The sequence below is a fragment of the Erpetoichthys calabaricus genome, chromosome 5 (assembly GCF_900747795.2).
Source record: "Erpetoichthys calabaricus chromosome 5, fErpCal1.3, whole genome shotgun sequence".
In the NCBI taxonomy this organism is placed as follows: Eukaryota; Metazoa; Chordata; class Cladistia; order Polypteriformes; family Polypteridae; genus Erpetoichthys; species Erpetoichthys calabaricus.
This window is the reverse complement of record NC_041398.2, coordinates 29,772,482-29,792,431: the sequence shown is the minus strand read 5'-3', so window position 1 is coordinate 29,792,431 and position 19,950 is coordinate 29,772,482. Positions and strand designations below refer to the sequence as shown.

Sequence of the window (19,950 nt, the reverse complement as noted above, 5' to 3'; positions counted from 1 at the left end):
AAACAGAAAGGTTTACATATGGTGTTTATTGATTTGGAGAAGATTTACGACAGAGTGCCATGTCAAGAGGTCTGGAGGTGCACGTACAAAGGAGGACCCAAGAAGTATGTGAGGAGTGTCCAGGATATTTATGAGGGAGTGAGGACTCATGTTAAAAGCAGTGTTGGAGTAACAGACAAGAGGAGGTCTGCACAGGGGGTCTTCTTTAAGTCCTTACCTCTTTGTTCAGGTTATGGATGTGTTAAGTAATGGGATAAAAGACCAATACCCCTGGTGAAGGCTTTCTGATGAAGACATTGTGTTGTGTGATACTAGAAAAGAGGAAGTGGAGAGAATGTTGGAAGAATGGAGAGAGGCTCTAAAAGATAGAGGATTGAAGATAAATAGGAAGACAACAGAATAGATGAGGTTTAATAAAGATAAGGATTCAGAAGTGAGCCTGCAGGAAGACTAAGACTAGAAAAATTAAAACATTTAGGGTCAATGGTAACCAAAGATGGAAAACTAGATGTAGAGATAAATCATGTAATGCAGGGTGGATGGGACAATTAGAAGAAGGTATCAGGAGTATTGTGCGCTTGAAGAATTATGGCAAAGGTTAAAGGTTTTTAAGATGGTGGTTAGGCCAGCAATAATGTATGGAGCTGAGACATGGCCAGTAAAGGTAGCTCAGGAGAAGAAGCTGCATATGGCAGAGATGAGAATACTGAGATGGATGTGTGGAGGGACATAAAAAGGACAGAATAAGAAATGAGACAATCAGAGGTACAAAACAGTGGGAGAGAACTCAAAGAAAATACAGGAAAGGAGGTTGAAGTGGTACTGACATGTGATGAGGAGAGACAAGGAATATGTGGGAAAAGAGCGATGGGAATGGAAGTGCAGGAGAAGAGAAAGCGAGGCAAGGCAAAGCAGAGGTGGATGGATAAAGTAAAAAGGTCTGAAGGAAAAGGGCGGGGAGGAGGGCCGGGCAGGGCTGAGATGTTTGGAGAACGTTGATCAAGGACATCGACTCTACACAGAAGTGGGAAAAGAGGAAGAAGAAGAATTATTTTGTCATTTTGTTATTCCTTTTCATGAAACCTGCCATGCTGTTGATAGTAACAGTCCCTGCAACCTTGCATTTGATTTTGGAAAACCAAAAAAAGGCCACATTCCCACTGCAGCTCTATTTTCAATTTTTTTTACTCATATGTGACACAGATTTGATGTTTTCTGAGCAGTGTGATTAGCAAAAAAAACTGATGAAGTCAAAACTTTTCCATAAAAATGGACATACTGTAGCTCTCATAACAACTGTTTTGCATCCACACCTGTGCTGTCGCGCTCTCCCCAGTCCTTTGGACCCCTTGTTTTGAAGTATGTACAGGACACTGACAGTAAGACATGCGCTCAGACAGACAGGCTCTCATCTTTTGTTTCCTGTTTCTCATCTAAGTCATGACAAGCTTATGAACTTGCAGATGTCCTGCACTGAAACAACAGGAAGTAAAGCAGCAACCAGCATCTGTCTGACTAAAGTCATTTTTCGCATGCGGGATGCGTTCAGGATAGATGTCTGTATTCATATCAGATTTGTATCAAAAAATTAAATATGAGGCACAAATCAGAATGGGGTCACTTTTAACTACAGTGCGTGTACCCCTAAAAGACTCCCATTTTTTCAGAGAATGGCTGTTTTGTGTTCAACAACAGCATCCATCTGTGTGAAAATGCTAGGAACGTCAAATCAGGGTGTCTTTGTAAATGGTTTGTTTAGGGAGGGACCCCCAGGAAAAGTGCTGCTACATCAGTGAGTGTGTTGTGAATGCCACAGATATAGGAAATGTCCACTGTGGGCCACTTCTCGTGCTTTCAGGTAGATGCACTTGTTTAGAGTATTTATGACTTATGTGAATGTTATGGGTGGCACCTCCATGGGGGTACTAAAGACAAGAAGGAATGGGAGTCTGAGAGCTGCTCTGTGATTATTCCATGCTTGGACAGTCAACCAGTATGTCTTCACAGGCAAAATAACCAAATGACAGCTAAGTGTCGCATTGCTCCCACACCACATACAGTAAACACCATTTGTGCCAAGCTGCCCCCCAATCCCTTTGCCACATTCAAGAAGCTTGGGTGCTAAAGGATTTCACACCTCAGACTATTTTAAGGTGTTGTTAATAATTACAATCTTGACCTGTTAAATCTGAAGTACTTACCTGTGCCGTTCATGGTCTGGTATTATTAGGCACAAGAGTGTGTGGGTGGCATGTAGAGGGTACAACAAGAATAACTCAGTTCTAAGTGGGTATCTCCTCAATGGACCGGCAGGCATCTGGATGGTTCTGTTCCTTCAGATAGTCACTTTATTTTGTAAAGTTCACAAGGTCACAAAGTTCTGAATAGCTCACACAAGAAGACGACACGCCACTCGGCTGCTTGCTATTTGAATTTTATTATTTTATATATTTTTTTTTTTTGTGGTTACCTAAACTTTTGTTTTATTTACGTATTTTTAACCTGGAGGCCCCAGGTGAAGGAAAACAACCGCTGAAGAGAAGTCACGTGCTTTGAGGTCTCTGTGTTCATGCAGGAAGTGTGGCTCCTCCGCTCTGTCTTTCTCTGACTCTTATTGTTTTTCTTCCCCTAGCCTTCATTTGGCACATCATGGCAGGATTCATCTCACTTCTACTGCTGCTGATTCTGCTGGCAGCCCTGCACCTTGTGAAAGGAAGGAGAACGCTGGAGGACCAGTTCCCCAAGACTCTGGTAGGCATCACACCACGACACCACTTGATGTCGGCACAGGGGAGCTCGCATGCTGTTCACAGATATGTACAGGGCCTACAGAAACTATGCAGACCCCTTCACGTTTTGTTATGTGTCAGCCTTAAAATGTCATCCTTCGAAAACAGAATTTTAGAAATGTTTCCAAAAAATTTATTCAAGCTGTTTGCTACGACACTTGAAATTTGGCTCTGGTGCATCCGTTTCTATTGATCATCATTGAGATGTTTCTACACCTTGTTTGGGGTCCACCTGTGGTCAACTCAGTTGACAGACGTACTGTATATAAAGGAAACAATGTCTATTAGAGCAAACACTAGGAGTTTCCTACACGGCTTAGAGACAGGATGTTATCAAAGCACAGGCCTGGGAAAGGCTATAAAAATGTCTGCTGTGTTGAAGGGTTCCAAGAGCACAAGGGTTCCAATAATTTTTAGGTTTAGAGCTGGGCAATTAGGGGAGAAGAGCAATGGTAGGAATCCAATAGTCCCTCTCGTGGAGCTCCAGAGAACCTGTGTGAAGAGGGGAGAAACTTCCAGAAGGACAACCATCAGTGCAACACTCCACTACTCTATGCTTTATAAAAGAGTTGCCAGATGAGACATGAAAGGTCACTTGGAGTTTATGAGGATTCTCAGACTATGAGATGTAAGATTCTCTGGTCTGATGAAACCAACGATTGAACGGTTTGGCCTCAACTCTAAACGTCATATCTGGTGGAAACCATCATCACCTAAGTGCAGTACCATTCCAAGAGTGAAGCATGATGGAGGCAGCAGTATCATGATGTGGGGTTGTCTTTCAGCAGCAATCGGGTTTGAGGGAAAGCTGAAAAAGAGCAAAGTAGAGAGACCCTTAATGAAGACCTGATGCAGAGTGCTCTGGACCTGAGGCTGGGTTGGAGGTTCCCCTTTCTAACAGGACAATGACCCCAAGCACAAAGCAAAGGAGTGCCTGAGACAGAACTCTGGGAACGTCACTGAGTGGCCCAGCCAGAAAGTCCCCAAATCCACGTGTGTGTGTGTGTGTGCAGCTTGTCAGGTCAAATCGAAGAAAATGCCAGGCTGTAACCTCTGCCGAAGGGGCTTCACCATACTTGTGTCAATATCAGACTTCCGTTTTTTAGTGCATTTTCAAAATTCTTAAACCTTAAATTAATCGTTTTGTTATTCTGGCTTGAAATTGAATGATTTTAGCACAGAACTACAACATAATAAAATGTGTAAGAAGTAAAGGGTTCTAAATACTCTCAGATGGTTCTGTATGGGTGCTGAGCTGGAAAACCAAAATGTTCATGTCAGAACCTGATGGGAACACAAACAGAAACAATTCGGATGTGAGCATCAGTAGACTTTGCACCTTAGGAACCAAGATACCTAAACTATCGTATAACATTTCAGTAATTATTAACCGCTCTGATGCTGATCTTTCTGATCATAAAATAGGTCATTATGATAGAAATTGACGAGAAGAATTCCTAATTAATTGCAGAATTGCCTCTTTCTCTTGCATGATTTAGCTAAAAATCTAATCGGCACATCGTCAGCTCATAACAGGGTGAAGTTTGGCTCCTCAACAGCGTGAAGCTCCGGAGGTCTGCAGGTGGAACTCTACTGGCCACAGCGGTGTCACCTTCCGTGAACCTGGTAGACACTGCCCATGCACAAGCGTGTGACACTATGTTATGTCACTGCACTTTTTCATATAGTTTTTTATTTCATAATTGCCGTTTTATCTGCATAATTTGGCACAAATGGTATTCTATATCCTATAAGCCTGTATTTTGATGAAGGGAAATTAAACAAATTGGCTCATGTGAGAAGGAATGATAAAACACATGAATAGTAAATATCTTCTTTAATATACCAAAAAAAGAATTGCATTAACATGAACTAGGCATTCAGGATTGATCGTAGGTATAGATACTCAGGATATGCCACATTCACTCAGATAATAATAATAATAATAACACTATCCAGTAATAAACTGACTCTCTATCCAGTGCTGCATGCCTCAAAATGCTCAATGGTTTCAGCGTCCCACTACCCTGAATTGTAGTTAATGGCTGAAAGAACTGACGCCTAATAGTGAAGGGCAGGTAGGTATCAGGTCTTGTTCTAGACTCCGCCCCCTGCCCCTCCCATGACAGGTTTCTGTCTGTGGCCACGCCCATCCAAACTCTGTTCTCCTAATAGAAATGGCACAATAATGCATGAGCAGAGCATTTGTTCAGTAGGTTGTTCTAACTCTTTGTAGTTTTGCTTTTGATAAAAGTACTAAGTCTTTAGAGCTCTTTTTTGTTCTTTTTTCATCTGCCTTTGTGGCTTTGTCCTGTTATTGTTCATATTGCCGTTGACTGTTTTTGACTTCCTGTTTCTGAATAGTCTTTGAGGTTTTTCTCTTTATCCTTTCATGTGTTTTGGCTTCGGGCCTCGTCTTTTGTGTTCTATCAAAACACTCATCCATATAGCACGTCTTCCATACATCCACCCAAACGTCATGTAATGCCATCCTCTCCTGTGACCATGGAGGACGAGGATGGGTTTGACATTTTTCCTCAACAGAGGATAACTTTTGAATATTGCGATGGACTGTCAGCATATTGTGAAAGGACTCCTGGTCACTGTGAGTCCATCAGATGTGGTAAATGGAAGGTTTGGAATAAGGATTACCGATCAGTTCACTGGTGGAAGTATCTCTAGTATGAAACTCTCAAAAGTATTGTATAACAGACAAACCTCATTCATTCATCTGTTTTGAAAACCCAAGTTGGGACACTACTTGAGCAAATATGGGTTTTATATTCACACAGTGCCCTCTCCTCTTCAGAATGTGTGCTTCACACCTCCTGCACACATGTCAGCGCAGTGGTTAGTGCTGTCATCTCACAGATCTAACACCCTGTGCTTAAATTCAGTGCGCAGTCCTTGACCATTTAAAGTCAGCATAGTCTTCACATATCTGTAAGGGTTTCCTTCTCTCACCCTTGACGATGTGAGCTTAGGTTAAATATTGACTAACATGAGCTGGTGCTTGAGTGTGTTTTCTTTGATCTGTTTTTTTAATCCCTTACTTTATGCTTTACAATTTTAAATGGTCTTACAACTTGATCATTGGCTTTGGTAAAAAAAACAGGATTGATTTCAAATCATAAACTTCCAAGAAATAGCACTACTTAGTTATAGTAAAGTGACGCCTGGGAAAGTATTGCCTGCAATGGGCTTACCAACCAGCCAGCATTCTTTCCTGCTTTGTACCCAGTGCTGCTTTTGGGTTGGTGTCTAGCCCCTTGCAACTGTGAACTGAATTTGGTGAATTTGAGATACATAATTAAGAATGTCATAGTCAATGAAGACAGAGTCTACCAATATGGCAGTGAGCTGAATATTGCTGTCATCACTAAAGAGACGAACTGTCCCTCCTGTGTCACACGGAATCCAGATGAGAATATCCTGAACTTCTGTTACCTGATTAACAGGTAGAGAGGTGGAGGAGTAGGAGATATCTACTGTAGAGAACACTGTAGTTGATCGGAGGGAGCAACACCTTAGTCTGTCACTTCCTGCTAAGGATAGATAGATAGATAGATAGATAGATAGATAGATAGATAGATAGATAGATAGATAGATAGATAGATAGATAGATAGATAGATAGATAGATAGATAGATAGATAGATAGATAGATAGATAGAAGTTTAAGGTACTATATGATAAGGCACTATATGATAGACAGACAGACCACCTCTTAGCTTTCTAAACAATCGTAATTACATAATATAATTTAATTATTTATGTGGTTGTGTATTGATACTTTTTCTATCACATTATTCTATGTAAACAGTCATTTCCTGTGAAGCATTTTGTTTTCTTCTGACTGTGATTGTGAATTTTTTCCCCTTTATTCACTCATTTACTCAAAACTTTTGGGAACAAGGTATGTTAAGTATTTTAAGATGACACAACCTTACATGGTGCACTATACACTGACCGTCATACCCATTTGAGTTTGTTGGACACCACATGGCAAAACCATGGGCATTAACATGGACCTCCCTTGTGGCTTTAACGTCATTTTGGACGTCAGGTGATTGTAAAGTTTGTCTGTGGGAATTTGTACCCATTTAGCTAAAAGAGCATTTGCGAGATCAGGTTACTAGCTTTGGACGAGAAGATCTGACTCTCAACTGACATTCCAATTCATTTCAAATGTGTCCAGTAGGGTTGAGGTCAGGCCGCTCAAGTTCCTCCATATAGACCACAAAGCAGGGCCTTCAACAAACTGTTACCATAAAGATGGATGGGCTCAGTTGTCTAAAATGTCTTAATCTGCCATATTATTAACAGTGCCCTTCATTGGAATCAAGCAGCCCCAGGCTATTATGCCTCATTCACCAAGCTCTACAGTAGGCACCATGTAGTCCAGAAAGTAGTGCCCTCAGGACATCTTCCAAACCAAAACTGGTCCATCAGACTACCAGGGAGTGCAGTGTGATTTGTCACAATTTCACTGCTCCAGAGTCCAATGCTTTAGGGCACTCCAGCCAGCACTTATCATCCTACTAAGTGATCTTAGGCTTGTGTATGACTGCTCAGCCATTTCTTGAAGCTCCCAACTCACAGATCTTGTGCTGATGTTGCTTCCAGAGGTAGTTTGGAACTGTGCTGTGAGTGACGCCATAGAAGAGAGGTGATTTTTATGCGGTATGTCCTTCAGCAGTTGACAGTCCCACTCCTAGTCTGTGTGGTCTACCACTTCATGGCTGAGCTGCTGTTGCTCCTCAGTGCTTCCGCTTCACAATAGTAGATCTTACAGCTGACTGGGGCAGATCTAGCAGAGCAGAAATTTCACATCCTGATGTGTGGAAAAGGTGGCACATTTAAAGGCATGGCCCAGTCTACTGCTTCTTTATAGGTACCTGTTAACAATGACATTCACCTGTAGGATGGTCCATATACTTTTTGGTCATATAATGTATGTTTATATTAAAAACATTATATTATCAAAGTTAAAATGAAGTGATAAATCAAATGCTTAAAGATGCCACAGCAGTTTAAAAAAGCAAAAAAAAAAGCAACAAAACCCTTTATGTGCCCTCAGATTAGTCACTCGACAGCGCAGGAGGAAATGAAACATTAGGTGTGGGTGTAAATGACACATCAATAGCACCAACTACATTGGCAAATATAATAACAATAAAAAGACACGCTCAGAGCCTGTGCTTAGAGTAGAGCGATGTGTAAAAACAAACGGAATTAATTTATAATTCTCCTCAACGACTTTTTGCATCTTTCCCGTTCAAACAAGGCAAATGTGGTCTAGTGACAATCAAACCCGTCATCTTCTCCTGCTGATCTTGTAGCACCTAACAATGGGTGCTTGTGCGTGGGTGGGGAGTATTTTAACTGTTTTTCTTTTTTGATGGACTTCAGTGAATCAATGTGATTTTTTTTATATATATATAAAAATAACTGTAACAGTGATCCTCTGCCTTTGCTTTTTCTCAGATGGTCCTATCCGATGAGGGTATGGTGGACTTTCCCCACAAAGTTGCAGAGATGGACAGTGCTGGTGATCACATCTCCTTCCTGTCAGACTTGGGCAATACGCTATACAGTGACCAAGTGTGTGACATGGACGACGCGGCCTGCTGGTCTGAACGGAGCGCTCTCGACTCCTCTGGGACGAGCTTCTCTAACATTCTGTACACCCAGGGTTTTCTGGATGACGTGCCCCCCACTGATGACCACTCCGAGTCTGGCAGTAACAGCCCAGAGCCCGAGGAGAAAGTGTTTCCAGAGCTCATGAACATCGTGAGGCGTTCCACAGACATTTCACTCTGCACAGTCCGCCTCTCGGCTTGCACGGCGGGAACGGAGGAGTCGGCCGTCCCGTGTCTGCTGGGACCCAGCTGCACTTGTCGGCTGTCCTGCCATGGCTTGGAATGAGCCAGGGGGTCAACAATGATGTCTGTCAACTGAACTGAGAACTTGGACTTAGTGGGGGTCAGGTGGGCTTCTGTTTGACATGGAAGAGCCTGTCTGGGGACGAGGACACTGTCTGGGGGAGCCCTTAGGGGAATCAAAGGGAGAATAATGCACTTTTGTATTTAAGAATTAAGTGTAAATATTTAATGTTTGAATGACTAGTTCAGTATGTATAATATAAAGACCCCTTTGTAAGTTAGTAATGTTAGTCATTATGAAAGACTCTATGCACAATGCTTGATTTTAACATTTCGATGTGAAACATTTCTAATATAAAACATAACATTTTTAAAATATATATATATATATATATATATATATATATATATATATATTTAGTTATTTTTTTTAACTAAAGTGGTTGCTGTTCCTGCTTTTGCTCGGATATAACAGGAATTGCATTCATGAAATCATAAGAAGTGATAACTAATGTAACTAGTAGGGGGCGCCACCAACCCCCAAACCCCATTCCCAATAATACCCAACATAGCAATGGGTTCAAATAATAGATTTCTAATTCATCAAGCACTTTCTCTACAAAGAAGAACAGCCAGTAGTCATACAAACAATGACGCTTTTCCTCTCCTTCCGCCTCCAGTTGAGTGTCGCCCACTGCCTCCTACCTCCGACTCTCCGAGGTTCATTTTATACTGGACCTAGAATGGCTGCCTGTGACCAATCATGACTTGGGTGGGGCATTTCAGGGTTGTCTGAGAACCAGTGCAGTCCTCCTTCAACAGCAGCCTCTTGTGGCACCCAGGGACCCCGACAGCTTTACACTTCTGGACTGCAGTCTCCATGAACCCCTGCAGTGTCCAAACTGGAAAGATGACCACTGCCACCTAACTTATGAAGGATGGAACTGCTCCTGGCCTCTGGCTTCTGCTCATCCAAACTCGTGGCACCTTCCATCTTGGCAAGAGGTCAGACTGTCGCCCTGCCAGGATGCCCATCTGTCATCTATGGCACTTACACCATAAAGGGGTCTGACATGCGGCATTCTGTATGGAGAAAGAGACCTAACCACATTTGGAGGTCAGTTGGATTTGTTTTGGAGCAATCCAAGCTTGAAGGAGCACTCCACCCTGAAATCAAATTATTTACTCCATGTAGTTTCTAATTAAATCAAGTGGGCTATATTTGCATACCATCTATATACATACTAAGTGGATGATGCACATTGGTGGTGGATGATGTGGCTCTTCTACTGTCCTTGGGTGTACTCAGTTCCCGTCCTGGAGGTTTGTGGTTTCAAAGACACATGATATTCTATATGGTGTTCCACCAGGCTGTATCCTGGGTCTGCTGCTCTTTTCGATTTACATGCTTCCGTTAGGTCAGATTATCTCGGGGCATAACATGAGCTACCACAGCTATGCTGATGACACGCAGCTGTATTTATCAATAGCACCTGATGACACAGACACTCTTGATTCACTGACACGATGTCTGTAACTAGGAAAAGAAAATCCGAGCACATCACCCCAGTTTTGATGTCACTACACTGGTTACCTGTGCCATTTAGAATTGACTTTAAAATATTGCTTATGGTTTACAAAGCCTTAAATAATCTTGCTCCATTTTATATTTCGGAATGTCTGACACCTTACACTCCAAATCATAACCTTAGATCTTCAAATGAGGGTCTGCTTAGAATTCCAAGAGCTAAACTTAAAAGAAGTGGTGAGGCGGCCTTCTGCTGTTATACACCTAAAATCTGGAATAGCCTACCAATAGGAATTCGCCAGGCTAATACAGTGGAACACTTTAAAACACTGCTGAAAACACATTACTTTAACATGGCCTTCTCATAACTTCATTTTAGTTTAATCCTGATGCTCTGTATATTCAGTTAATTATCATTATTATTCATGGTGGCTCCAAAATCCGTACTAACCCCTACTTTCTCTTCTGTACTTTTTCCGGTTTTCTGTGGTGGCGACCTGCGCCACCACCACCTAAACACCGTGATGTCCTTATAAATGTGCTATATGTGCTATAGAAATAAATGTTGTTGTTGTTGTTGTTGTTATCTGGTCCTGGGGGATATTTTCCGTACGTCGCTTAAATCATCCGAGATCAGATGCCTCATCTTGGATGAGTTAATGCCGGTGAAACTCATCTGGGATAGGTCGGTTTTTCAAACGCAGAGGTGTAGTAGATTAGTCGAGCTGGATCTAATCATCCGAGATGAATGCGCGCGCCCGCGCTGACTGAAAAGCCCATATATATTGAGTCTAGAAAACATGATCAGCAAGTCTTTGATAGGCTGTAACAAAATGACGAATGAACGGGCGCATTTTTTTCTCACACAAGCGGAGCAAGACCTTTTATTCGAAGGACATGAAGAATTTCAAGATTTAATATGCACAAGGGGTAACACTGCAAAAGTAGCCCAAACCAGAAAAGATGACTGGCAAAAAGTGGCCGACAAATTAAACACTAAGTAGTGTGCATTGTACTTACTGAATGCAGCGTTTCATTTCCTATGTGTCAGATTAATTTTTATTTAATATGTCATAATTCCAGATCAAACATGAGCACAAGGAGAACACGGGAACAGGTTAAAGTGAATATAAGAATACAAGAATATACTTCAAACTGGTAAATATTCGTATATAACTATTTAAAGAATTGTTGACATAAAGAATCATATATAATGTAAAGAACATTAATTTTAAAGCTAATAAGAAGGCAGACAAGCAAAAAACAGGTGGAGGTCCACGCGGTCCATACCTAACCCCTGCAGAAGAGTTGGCTCTCCAGCAAATTCTTTTTCGAAATGTTTTTTCACGTGTACATCATTTCTCTATATATTGTTTTGTAAATGCATCTTTAGGAATTGGAAAATGAAAAATGACTTTAATTCTTTTAAATGTCTTTATAGTCTTATTCTTATTTGCAATGGTGATGGACAGGTTGACAGACGAGATTAGACAGGAGTTCCCGTGGACTATGATGTTTGCTGATGACATTGTGATCTGTAGTGATAGTAGGGAGCAGGTTGAGGAGACCCTGGAGAGGTGGAGATATGCTCTAGAGAGGAGAGGAATGAAGGTCAGTAGGACCACCAAGACAGAATACATGTGTGTAAATGAGAGGGAGGTCAGTGGAATGGTGAGGATGGAGGAAGTAGAGTTGGCGAAGGTGGAGGAGTTTAAATACTTGGGATCAACAGTACAGAGTAATGGGGATTGTGGAAGAGAGGTGAAAAAGAGAGTGCAGGCAGGATGGAATGGGTGGAGAAGAGTGTCAGGAGTGATTTGTGACAGATGGGTATCAGCAAGAGTGAAAGGGAAGGTCTACAGGACGGTAGTGAGATCAGCTATGTTATATACGATGGAGATGGTGGCATTGACCAGAAAGCAGGAGACAGAGTTGGAGGTGGCAGAGTTAATGATGTGAAGATTTGCATTGGGTGTGACGAGGATGGATAGGATTAGAAATGAGCACATTAGAGGGTCAGCTCAAGTTGGATGGTTGGGAGACAAAGTCAGAGCGATGAGATTGTGTTGGTTTGGACATGTGCAGAGGAGAGATGCTGGGTATATTGGGAGAAGGACGCTAAGGATAGAGCCGCCAGGGAAGAGGAAAAGAGGAAGGCCTAGGAGGAGATTTACGGATGTGGTGAGAGAGGACATGCAGGTGATGGGTGTAACAGAGTAAGATGCAGAGGACAGAAAGATATGGAAGAAGATGATCCGCTGTGACAACCCCTAACGGGAGCAGGCGAAAGAAGAAAAAGAAGAAGTCTGGCGCAGGGTTCACGTCTTGGGTTGAGTGTGTGTGTTCTCCCCGTGTCTCTGGGGGTCCAAAGACATGCAGCTGAGGTGACTGGTGATGTCCCTCCAGAGTTCACTTCTGAATTTTCTGTGCTAGGTGGGTTAGGCTGCAGCAAACCCCCCCTTGGTCTGGATTGAGTGGCTTAGAGAATGTTGTGACATTTCTTTATTGTTCCCCCTTTTGTTTGTTAAAGTTAATGATTTAATTTCTGTTATTGGCAATTTTCATTGGATAATTAGTTATTTGATTACTTTTCTCCATTCTGTTTATTTGTATTGTTTTGTAATTAGATATGTTATTTTTGCATTATGGTAGTGACCACATTGTATTATATTATTATTATTATCTCAATATTTTCAATTTGTATTTTTTCTTTATTGTATAAATCCAATTCTTGTCTGTGGTGACTGTCACATTTCTCCTTATTTGTTTTTCATTTAGGTGCTTTGTTACTCCTTGTCTTTGATCAATTCTGTTGGTCATTTATGGTCTTCTTTATATTCCTTTGGATCATTTTTTATTTTTTCTCTTTAATGTATTTTTTGCAGTGTACTGTATCTACATGCTTCCTACTATCTTTGACTATTGAATTGTTTCTTTGGTTACACTTTATATATTATGGAGTAATAGATTCTTATTAGTTGATCTTGATCTTGGGGCGTCTACACATCGTACAAGTCTTTTTTTCTTTTCAATTATTTTTTGGACTTTTTTATCCATTTCTGGCTAATTTCCATTTTTATTCTATAATTGTGTGGATAGCGCTTTGAATACTGAGAAAAGCGCTATATAAATGTAATGAATTATTATTATTATTATTGTTCTGCTTTGTGTTCATAAGAATTATTTATAAATATTCTGATATCACTTTTTTTTTTTGTCTACTCACTCACCAGTACACGAAAACCTCACATATGATACGCCATTCAACTCATCTTGATGTCAAGCTTTTTGGGGTCTCCCCTATTTTTATTTTAGCCCTCTAGATCAGTGATTCTTAATCTTTTTTGAGTCACGGACCCCTTTAAGAATCTGATAAAAGCTATGGACCCCCTTCCCCAGAAATATTCACATAAACACAACTTTGCATGGAATGATTATAGTGTACTTTATTTATCGAGATTTGATTGTCTCACACATATATGACATACACAAAGTATTATTAAACTTTAAAGTAAATAATCTAAAAATACACACTGCTTTTTTTTGCAAAAAGTAATGACTACTCATTATAATTATGAAATAAAATCCTCTTGTGCATATTAAAACAGTTCTACTATTACTACCATTACTTATACTACTACTACATCTACTCTAATTCAACAGTACCGTGCTGTATAGTGAATATGAATGTTAATTTTTGTCTGCCCCTCATGGACCCCCTGAAACCCATATGTTAAAAACCCCTCTCTAGACTTAAAGAAATCCCTAATTTGTAGGCTATTTTTGTGCAGGATGTTGCCCCCTTACGATAAAGAGTAAACTGATAGGTGTCTTCAGCAAAAATCATCAGAAGGACTTGAATCTGTCAGTCATTTTCCAACCTGCTATATCCTAACACAGGGTCACGGGGGTCTGCTGGAGCCAACACAGGGCACCAGCCCACACATACTAGGTGCAATTTAGGATTACAATGCACCTAACCTGCATGTCTTTGGACTGTGGGAGGAAACCCACGCAGACATGGGGAGAACATGCAAACTCCACGCAGGGAGGACCTGGGAAGTGAACCCGGGTCTCCTTACTGCGAGGCAGCCGCGCTACCCACTGCACCACCGTGCTGCCCAACTTGAATTTCTGCAGGCCACATATATGATGTGAGGGGTCAAAATTATTCCATTTCGTAAAACTTAAAAAAAATGCAGATTGGTAATATAATGTAGGCACGTGGAGTGTCATTCTAGGCTATTTCAAGATTGCTAATCATGAATATGACATTTGATTTTCTTACTTAGTGGTCCTAGCCCTCTAAGGGGCACTGCCAGAAAGTTAAAAATGACAAATTTCAAACATAAGCATGTTGGGTGTCTTTTTTTAGCCTATTTCAAAAAAATAATATTACTGCTAATCCTTTGCTAAGGATCTAGCCCTGTATGGACCTCTATCAGAGGATGAAAATGGCAAACGTCTATTAGAATCAAAAGAGTATTTTGACTTTAAACTTTTCAATCGAAGCACACATTTTACAATTCCAAATTTCGGACCCAAATATTTGTATTTATTATGTACTTCTGCCTCATGAATTAAATCATTGCGTTTCTTTTAAACACCTACTTTTTTCAACCGTAAACCCATTTAATCAGCCGTAAGCAGTAATCTTCGTGTTTCTTTGCTTGCATGAGTCCAGCTCTGTCAAGCTTGCTAGTGCCGCGACTCACAATTTAAGACGGGTCTCCGGTAGAAGTGTGTTTTATATGGCAACCCCACCTGCCGTACACCCAAGTAGTCATGGCGCTTTACGAACTGAAGTACCTTGAAGGCGCTCTCCTTTGTGCTGAATGTCGGAGAATGCCGCCCTAGCTGAAATGACTCGGCTCAGCAAACAAGGCGCTGGATGAGTTGAAGACGGGTAGCTGACTAAATCTCATCCTGGTGTCTTTCACAGGGGGGACTTGTCACACCCGCCGAGAAATGAGGCGTCTTACGGGAAGTCGCTAGCGAGCGGCTCCGAGTGCTCTGGCCTTTCCGTGTGGGCGACGAGCGTTGATTCAGTTAAAGGTCAGGACTTGGGGATACCATGCGACAGCAGGGTGCGGTGACACCATGAGCGGCCCGCTCGAAGGTGACGGCCAGGCGTCCGCTTTCGCTTTGACTGCTACACTCCGCGCTTCCTTCGAGCGAGCGAGCGAGCGAGCGAAACTCGGAGCGGCTGCACCGGCATGTAAAGGGCGCCCAGCCTGCACGGTGGCGTCGTGCATGTGGGGCGCTGGCAATGCAAAGAACGAAGTCTTGGAAGAAGCTTGTACATACGGTTTGAACTGCGCACTTTCGGTCTCGCCTCCTACGTCTCATCTCGATCATTTGTCGATTCTGCGGTGATGCCCCCCAACTGCATTAATGAAGGGAACTAAAAAGTTTGATCTGCGAACTTCCCGCTCGCCTCTGAAAAGAAGAGTAAAACATGTAATGATTTATTTTTTTTCTATTGTATGCATTATAAAACCGCACACTGTTCCAATGTGTTGCTGAAGTGTGACCATCTGCACTCGGGTCCCAGTCCACGTGGTTCATTGTGTGGTGGGTGTGTGAGACAACGCGCTGTATCAGCGCATGCGCTCAACCCCTCTCACGCCCTACCTCTCCCTCTGTCTCTTTCTACATAATAGATGCTGATTTACGTAGAAAAATTAACTCATTTCTACATCACATTTAATGGTAATCATTTTCTCGGAGCAGTGATTCTAACAGGGACACAAGCTTTACTTATTTCAATTAAGCGGGCTGCCTAATGGACTGACGAGTGGTTAATAATACATTAATTCATTGATTTATTTTCCAAACCCAATTCTTTCTCAATAGAGTCGCGCGGAGCCGCACAGGACGCAGGGCAGGACAGACGTCTCGATGAGGATGGCGAAGATTAACAAAGGTACACATTCGCGCTCTTACAAGACGGCACTCATTAATTTCTCGTCAATTTACAGCCGCAAACTAACCAAACCCGCAGGTACCCCTCGGGTGTAAATGTTCCAGACATGCTGAAGTATCAGTTCTCTGGTATCTGTTATTATTTTTATTCACTTACAGTGTCCCCATAATGACAAGACACATTTTTCCTTAATCGAATCACTCAGCACCACAGTTTAAATTTACAAATCAAACAATCCTGACGTGATTAAAGTGCACATTGCAGACTTTCGTTTAAGGGGATTCGCACACAGTATAGAAATGACAACATTTGTTCTACATGGCCCCCCCATAATGTTTGGGATGCAGCAATGGCAGGTCTATTAAAGCCGTCATATTTAGGACTTTGACGCGTATCCCTTGTATGCAATGGCTGCTTGAAGTCTGCCATTCATAAACATCACCAGGTTCTGAGGATCTTCTCTGCCATCCTCTTATGCTAACCCTCTAATGCAGCCATCTTCAGCTCCTGCGTGTTTCAGGGGCTTGTCCCCTTATGTTTCCACTTCAGCATATGGAAGGCCTGCCTCCTCAGCTGGATTTAAATCAGGGGACTGGCTTGGCCATTCAAGAATTTCCCATTTTTACTTCTGTGTTGCCTTAGCAGTGTGTTTGGAATCATCATCTTCTTGTAAGATCAGAGTTAAAGATGCAAAGATTTGCATTGGATGTGACGTGGATGGATAGGAATAGAAATGAGGACATTAGAGGGTCAGCTCAGGTTGGGCGGTTGGGAGACAAAGTCAGAGAGGCGAGATTGCGTTGGTTTGGACATGTGCAGAGGAGAGATGCTGGGTATATTGGGAGAAGGATGCTAAGGATAGAGCTGCCCAGGAAGAGGAAAAGAGGAAGGCCTAAGTGAAGGTTTATGGATATGAGATAGGATGTGCTGGTGAGAGTGGGTAACAGAGCAAGATGTAGAGGACAGAAAGATATGGAAGAAGATGATCTGCTGTGGCATCCCCTAATGGGAGCAGCCGAAAGAAGAAGAAGATCTTGTTGTAGGATGAAGCACAGTCCAATGAGTTTGAAGGAATTTACTGGAACTTGAGCAGATCAGATGTTTCTCTACACCTCAGAATTCATCAGCACTTCTATCATCAATGAAGAAAAGTGTGACAGGACCTGTGGCAGCCATACAAGTCCACTACCATGTTTAACAGATGAGGTGGCCTGCTTTGGATCTTGGGCAGTTCCTTTTCATCTTCACACTTTGCTCTCGCCATCACTCTCATACAGCAGGTTTAATTTGGTCTCATTTGCAGGCTCTTTCAAGTCCTTCTTTCACAAATTGTAATCTGGCCATCCTGTGTTTGTGGCTGATTTGTGGTTTGCACCTTGCAGTTTTAAACAGCTGCTCAAAGTAGCGAGCCCAGTGAGTCCTCAGGAGAGCCTCATCCCTGGAAGAGTCAAAACCGTGTTGGGGATCGGAACTGGTGTAGTGCTGAGGCGTCGCCCACTTTATAACACACAGGGAAAAAAACAAAATAAAATAATAATAATAAAAAAAAAACAAGCACTGGGACTTCCCAGGTCAAAATTATGGGCTCCAAAGTAGTCTGCCTCGTTCCATATGATCCTAGAAAGCAACTATGCAAAATTTGATTGCTTGGGGAACATCATTCTGTTTTTTATATGAAAATTGCTCCTGGTGTGCTGCACAATGGCTGATGCTGTGCTCTGACCCCCATGGGTCATGTGAAAAGGGGATTAGCCGACTATACTTGCTTAGAAGGCTGGCGTCCTTCAACATCTGCAATAAGATGCTGCAGATGTTCTATCAGATGGTTGTGGTGAGCGCCCTCTTCTACGCAGTGGTGTGCTGGGGAGGCAGCATAAAGAAGATGGATGCCTCACGCCTGGACAAACTGGTGAGAAAGGCAGGCTCTATTGTAGGCACGGAGCTGGACAGTTTGGCATCCATGGCAGAGTGACGGGCGCTGAGTAGGCTCCTGTCAATAATGGAGAATCCACTCCATCCACTAAACAGTGTCATCTCCAGACAGAAGAGCAGCTTCAGCGACAGACTGCGGTCACTGTCCTGCTCCACAGACAGATTGAGGAGATCATTCCTCCCCCAAACTATGCGACTCTTCAGTTCCACCCGGGGGGTAAACGTTAAAATTATACAAAGTTATTGTCTGTCTGTATACCTGCATTGTTATCGGCATTGTTATCACTCTTTAATTTAATATTGTTCTTTATCAATATGCTGCTGCTGGAGTATGTGAATGTCCCCTTGGGATTAATAACGTATCTATCTATCTATCTATCTATCTATCTATCTATCTATCTATCTATCTATCTATCTATCTATCTATCTATCTATCTATCTATCTATCTATCTAGCAAAGAATATAAAAAATACAGACACACTTTAAGTGGGCTATACCTATGTAGGTCAGTAGGTGGCAGCAAAGCATAACAGAATACCAGATGAGTAGGCAATGTGATTGGTTTGGAAAGGCAGAGAAAAGAACCCTGTTCTTGTTCTTTATTTCACCTTACACAATTTCTTGTATTAGGAATTTGTTAGTTTTCGCATACCCCTTGGGGTCAGAGCGCAGGGTCAGCCATTGTACAGCACCACTGGAGCAATTACAGGTTAAGGGTCCTGCTCAAGGTCCCAGTGGAGTAGGATCTCTTTTGACATTGATGGGGATTTGAATCGGCAACCTTCTGGATGCCAGCACAGATCCTTAGCCTCAGAGCCACCTCTCAGAATCTGCATAGAATATCCAAGATATGAACACACACGGCGACATCTTAACTTCTGTTAAGTGAGTAACTGTTGTCTATATACAAACAACCATTGATGCCCAAGTAATAATATCTACAAATGTTTACATTTCCCATATTTGAATATTTTAATGTGAAGCTCACAGTCTATAAGACTGCATAGAAACTGTGTGGCAGTGTGTATCTTTAAATACTCAAGCTTTACTATATCAAGGTAGCTCTTTCTTTCTGTTTTTCTGAGGTGCCATAGACCATTCAATAAAGACTGGTGTGTCCTGCGGTGGGTTGGCACCCTGCCCGGGACTGGTTCCTGCCTTGTGCCCTGTGTTGGCTGGGATTGGCTCCAGCAGACCCCTGTGACCCTGTGTTCAGATTCAGCGGGTTGGATAATAGATGGATATACACTCTGCACTGGAGCACACACACCGTATTTATTTAAAATGCATACACCAAATACATGTTTTATGATGGACAGGCCTCTGAGGGGCCATGTGACTATTTTGAAAGTGTTTAAGATGATTGTTTGTGATTATTTTTGTATATTTAGGTGAAAATGTTTTCCAGGGTAAAGTACACATATGTTTAACAATTGGAATTAAACTTGAGCAGTGTCGTGGGTTAAGAGAGAGAGACAGAGAGAGAGGTTAGGAGCACACGCTGATACAGCACATTGCCGCACCCACCACATGACAAACCAACTCAGGATCCCAGATTAGGACCCAAGTGTGGCCATGCAACAGGTGACACCTCAGCACCACACTTGTTCAGATTGAATGGGACACTGGGAGGCTTTTTCATGGTGACTGGTGTGCCAATTCTGCCACCAACCCCCAGGTTTTTCCCTGCAGGGTCTACTGGCAGGGCTGGATACAGATGAACGTCATAACAACAATATTTTGTCATCATTTAACTCAGTGGGAATCCCAGTCAATTTTACTGAATCAGCCCACAATCTAGGAGTTATCTTTGACTCTAGCATGTCATTTAAAGCGCATATTACAAAGTTGTCCAAAACATGTTTCTTCCATCTTAAAAATGTTGGGAAAT

General features: G+C 42.1%; 1 protein-coding gene across 1 annotated transcript in view; it reads left to right on the top strand.

The window, feature by feature from the left end:
* The window catches only part of LOC114652592 (uncharacterized), a 34,799-nt gene extending 25,767 nt beyond the window's left edge, over positions 1-9,032 (top strand). Inside the window, exons 5-6 of the mRNA XM_028802965.2 lie at positions 2,633-2,751; positions 8,275-9,032. Coding sequence (XP_028658798.2) covers positions 2,633-2,751; positions 8,275-8,715 — 560 coding nt within the window. The 3' untranslated portion in view covers positions 8,716-9,032. The remainder of the gene's footprint in view (positions 1-2,632; positions 2,752-8,274) is intronic.
* The last annotated feature ends 10,918 nt before the right edge of the window (positions 9,033-19,950 follow it).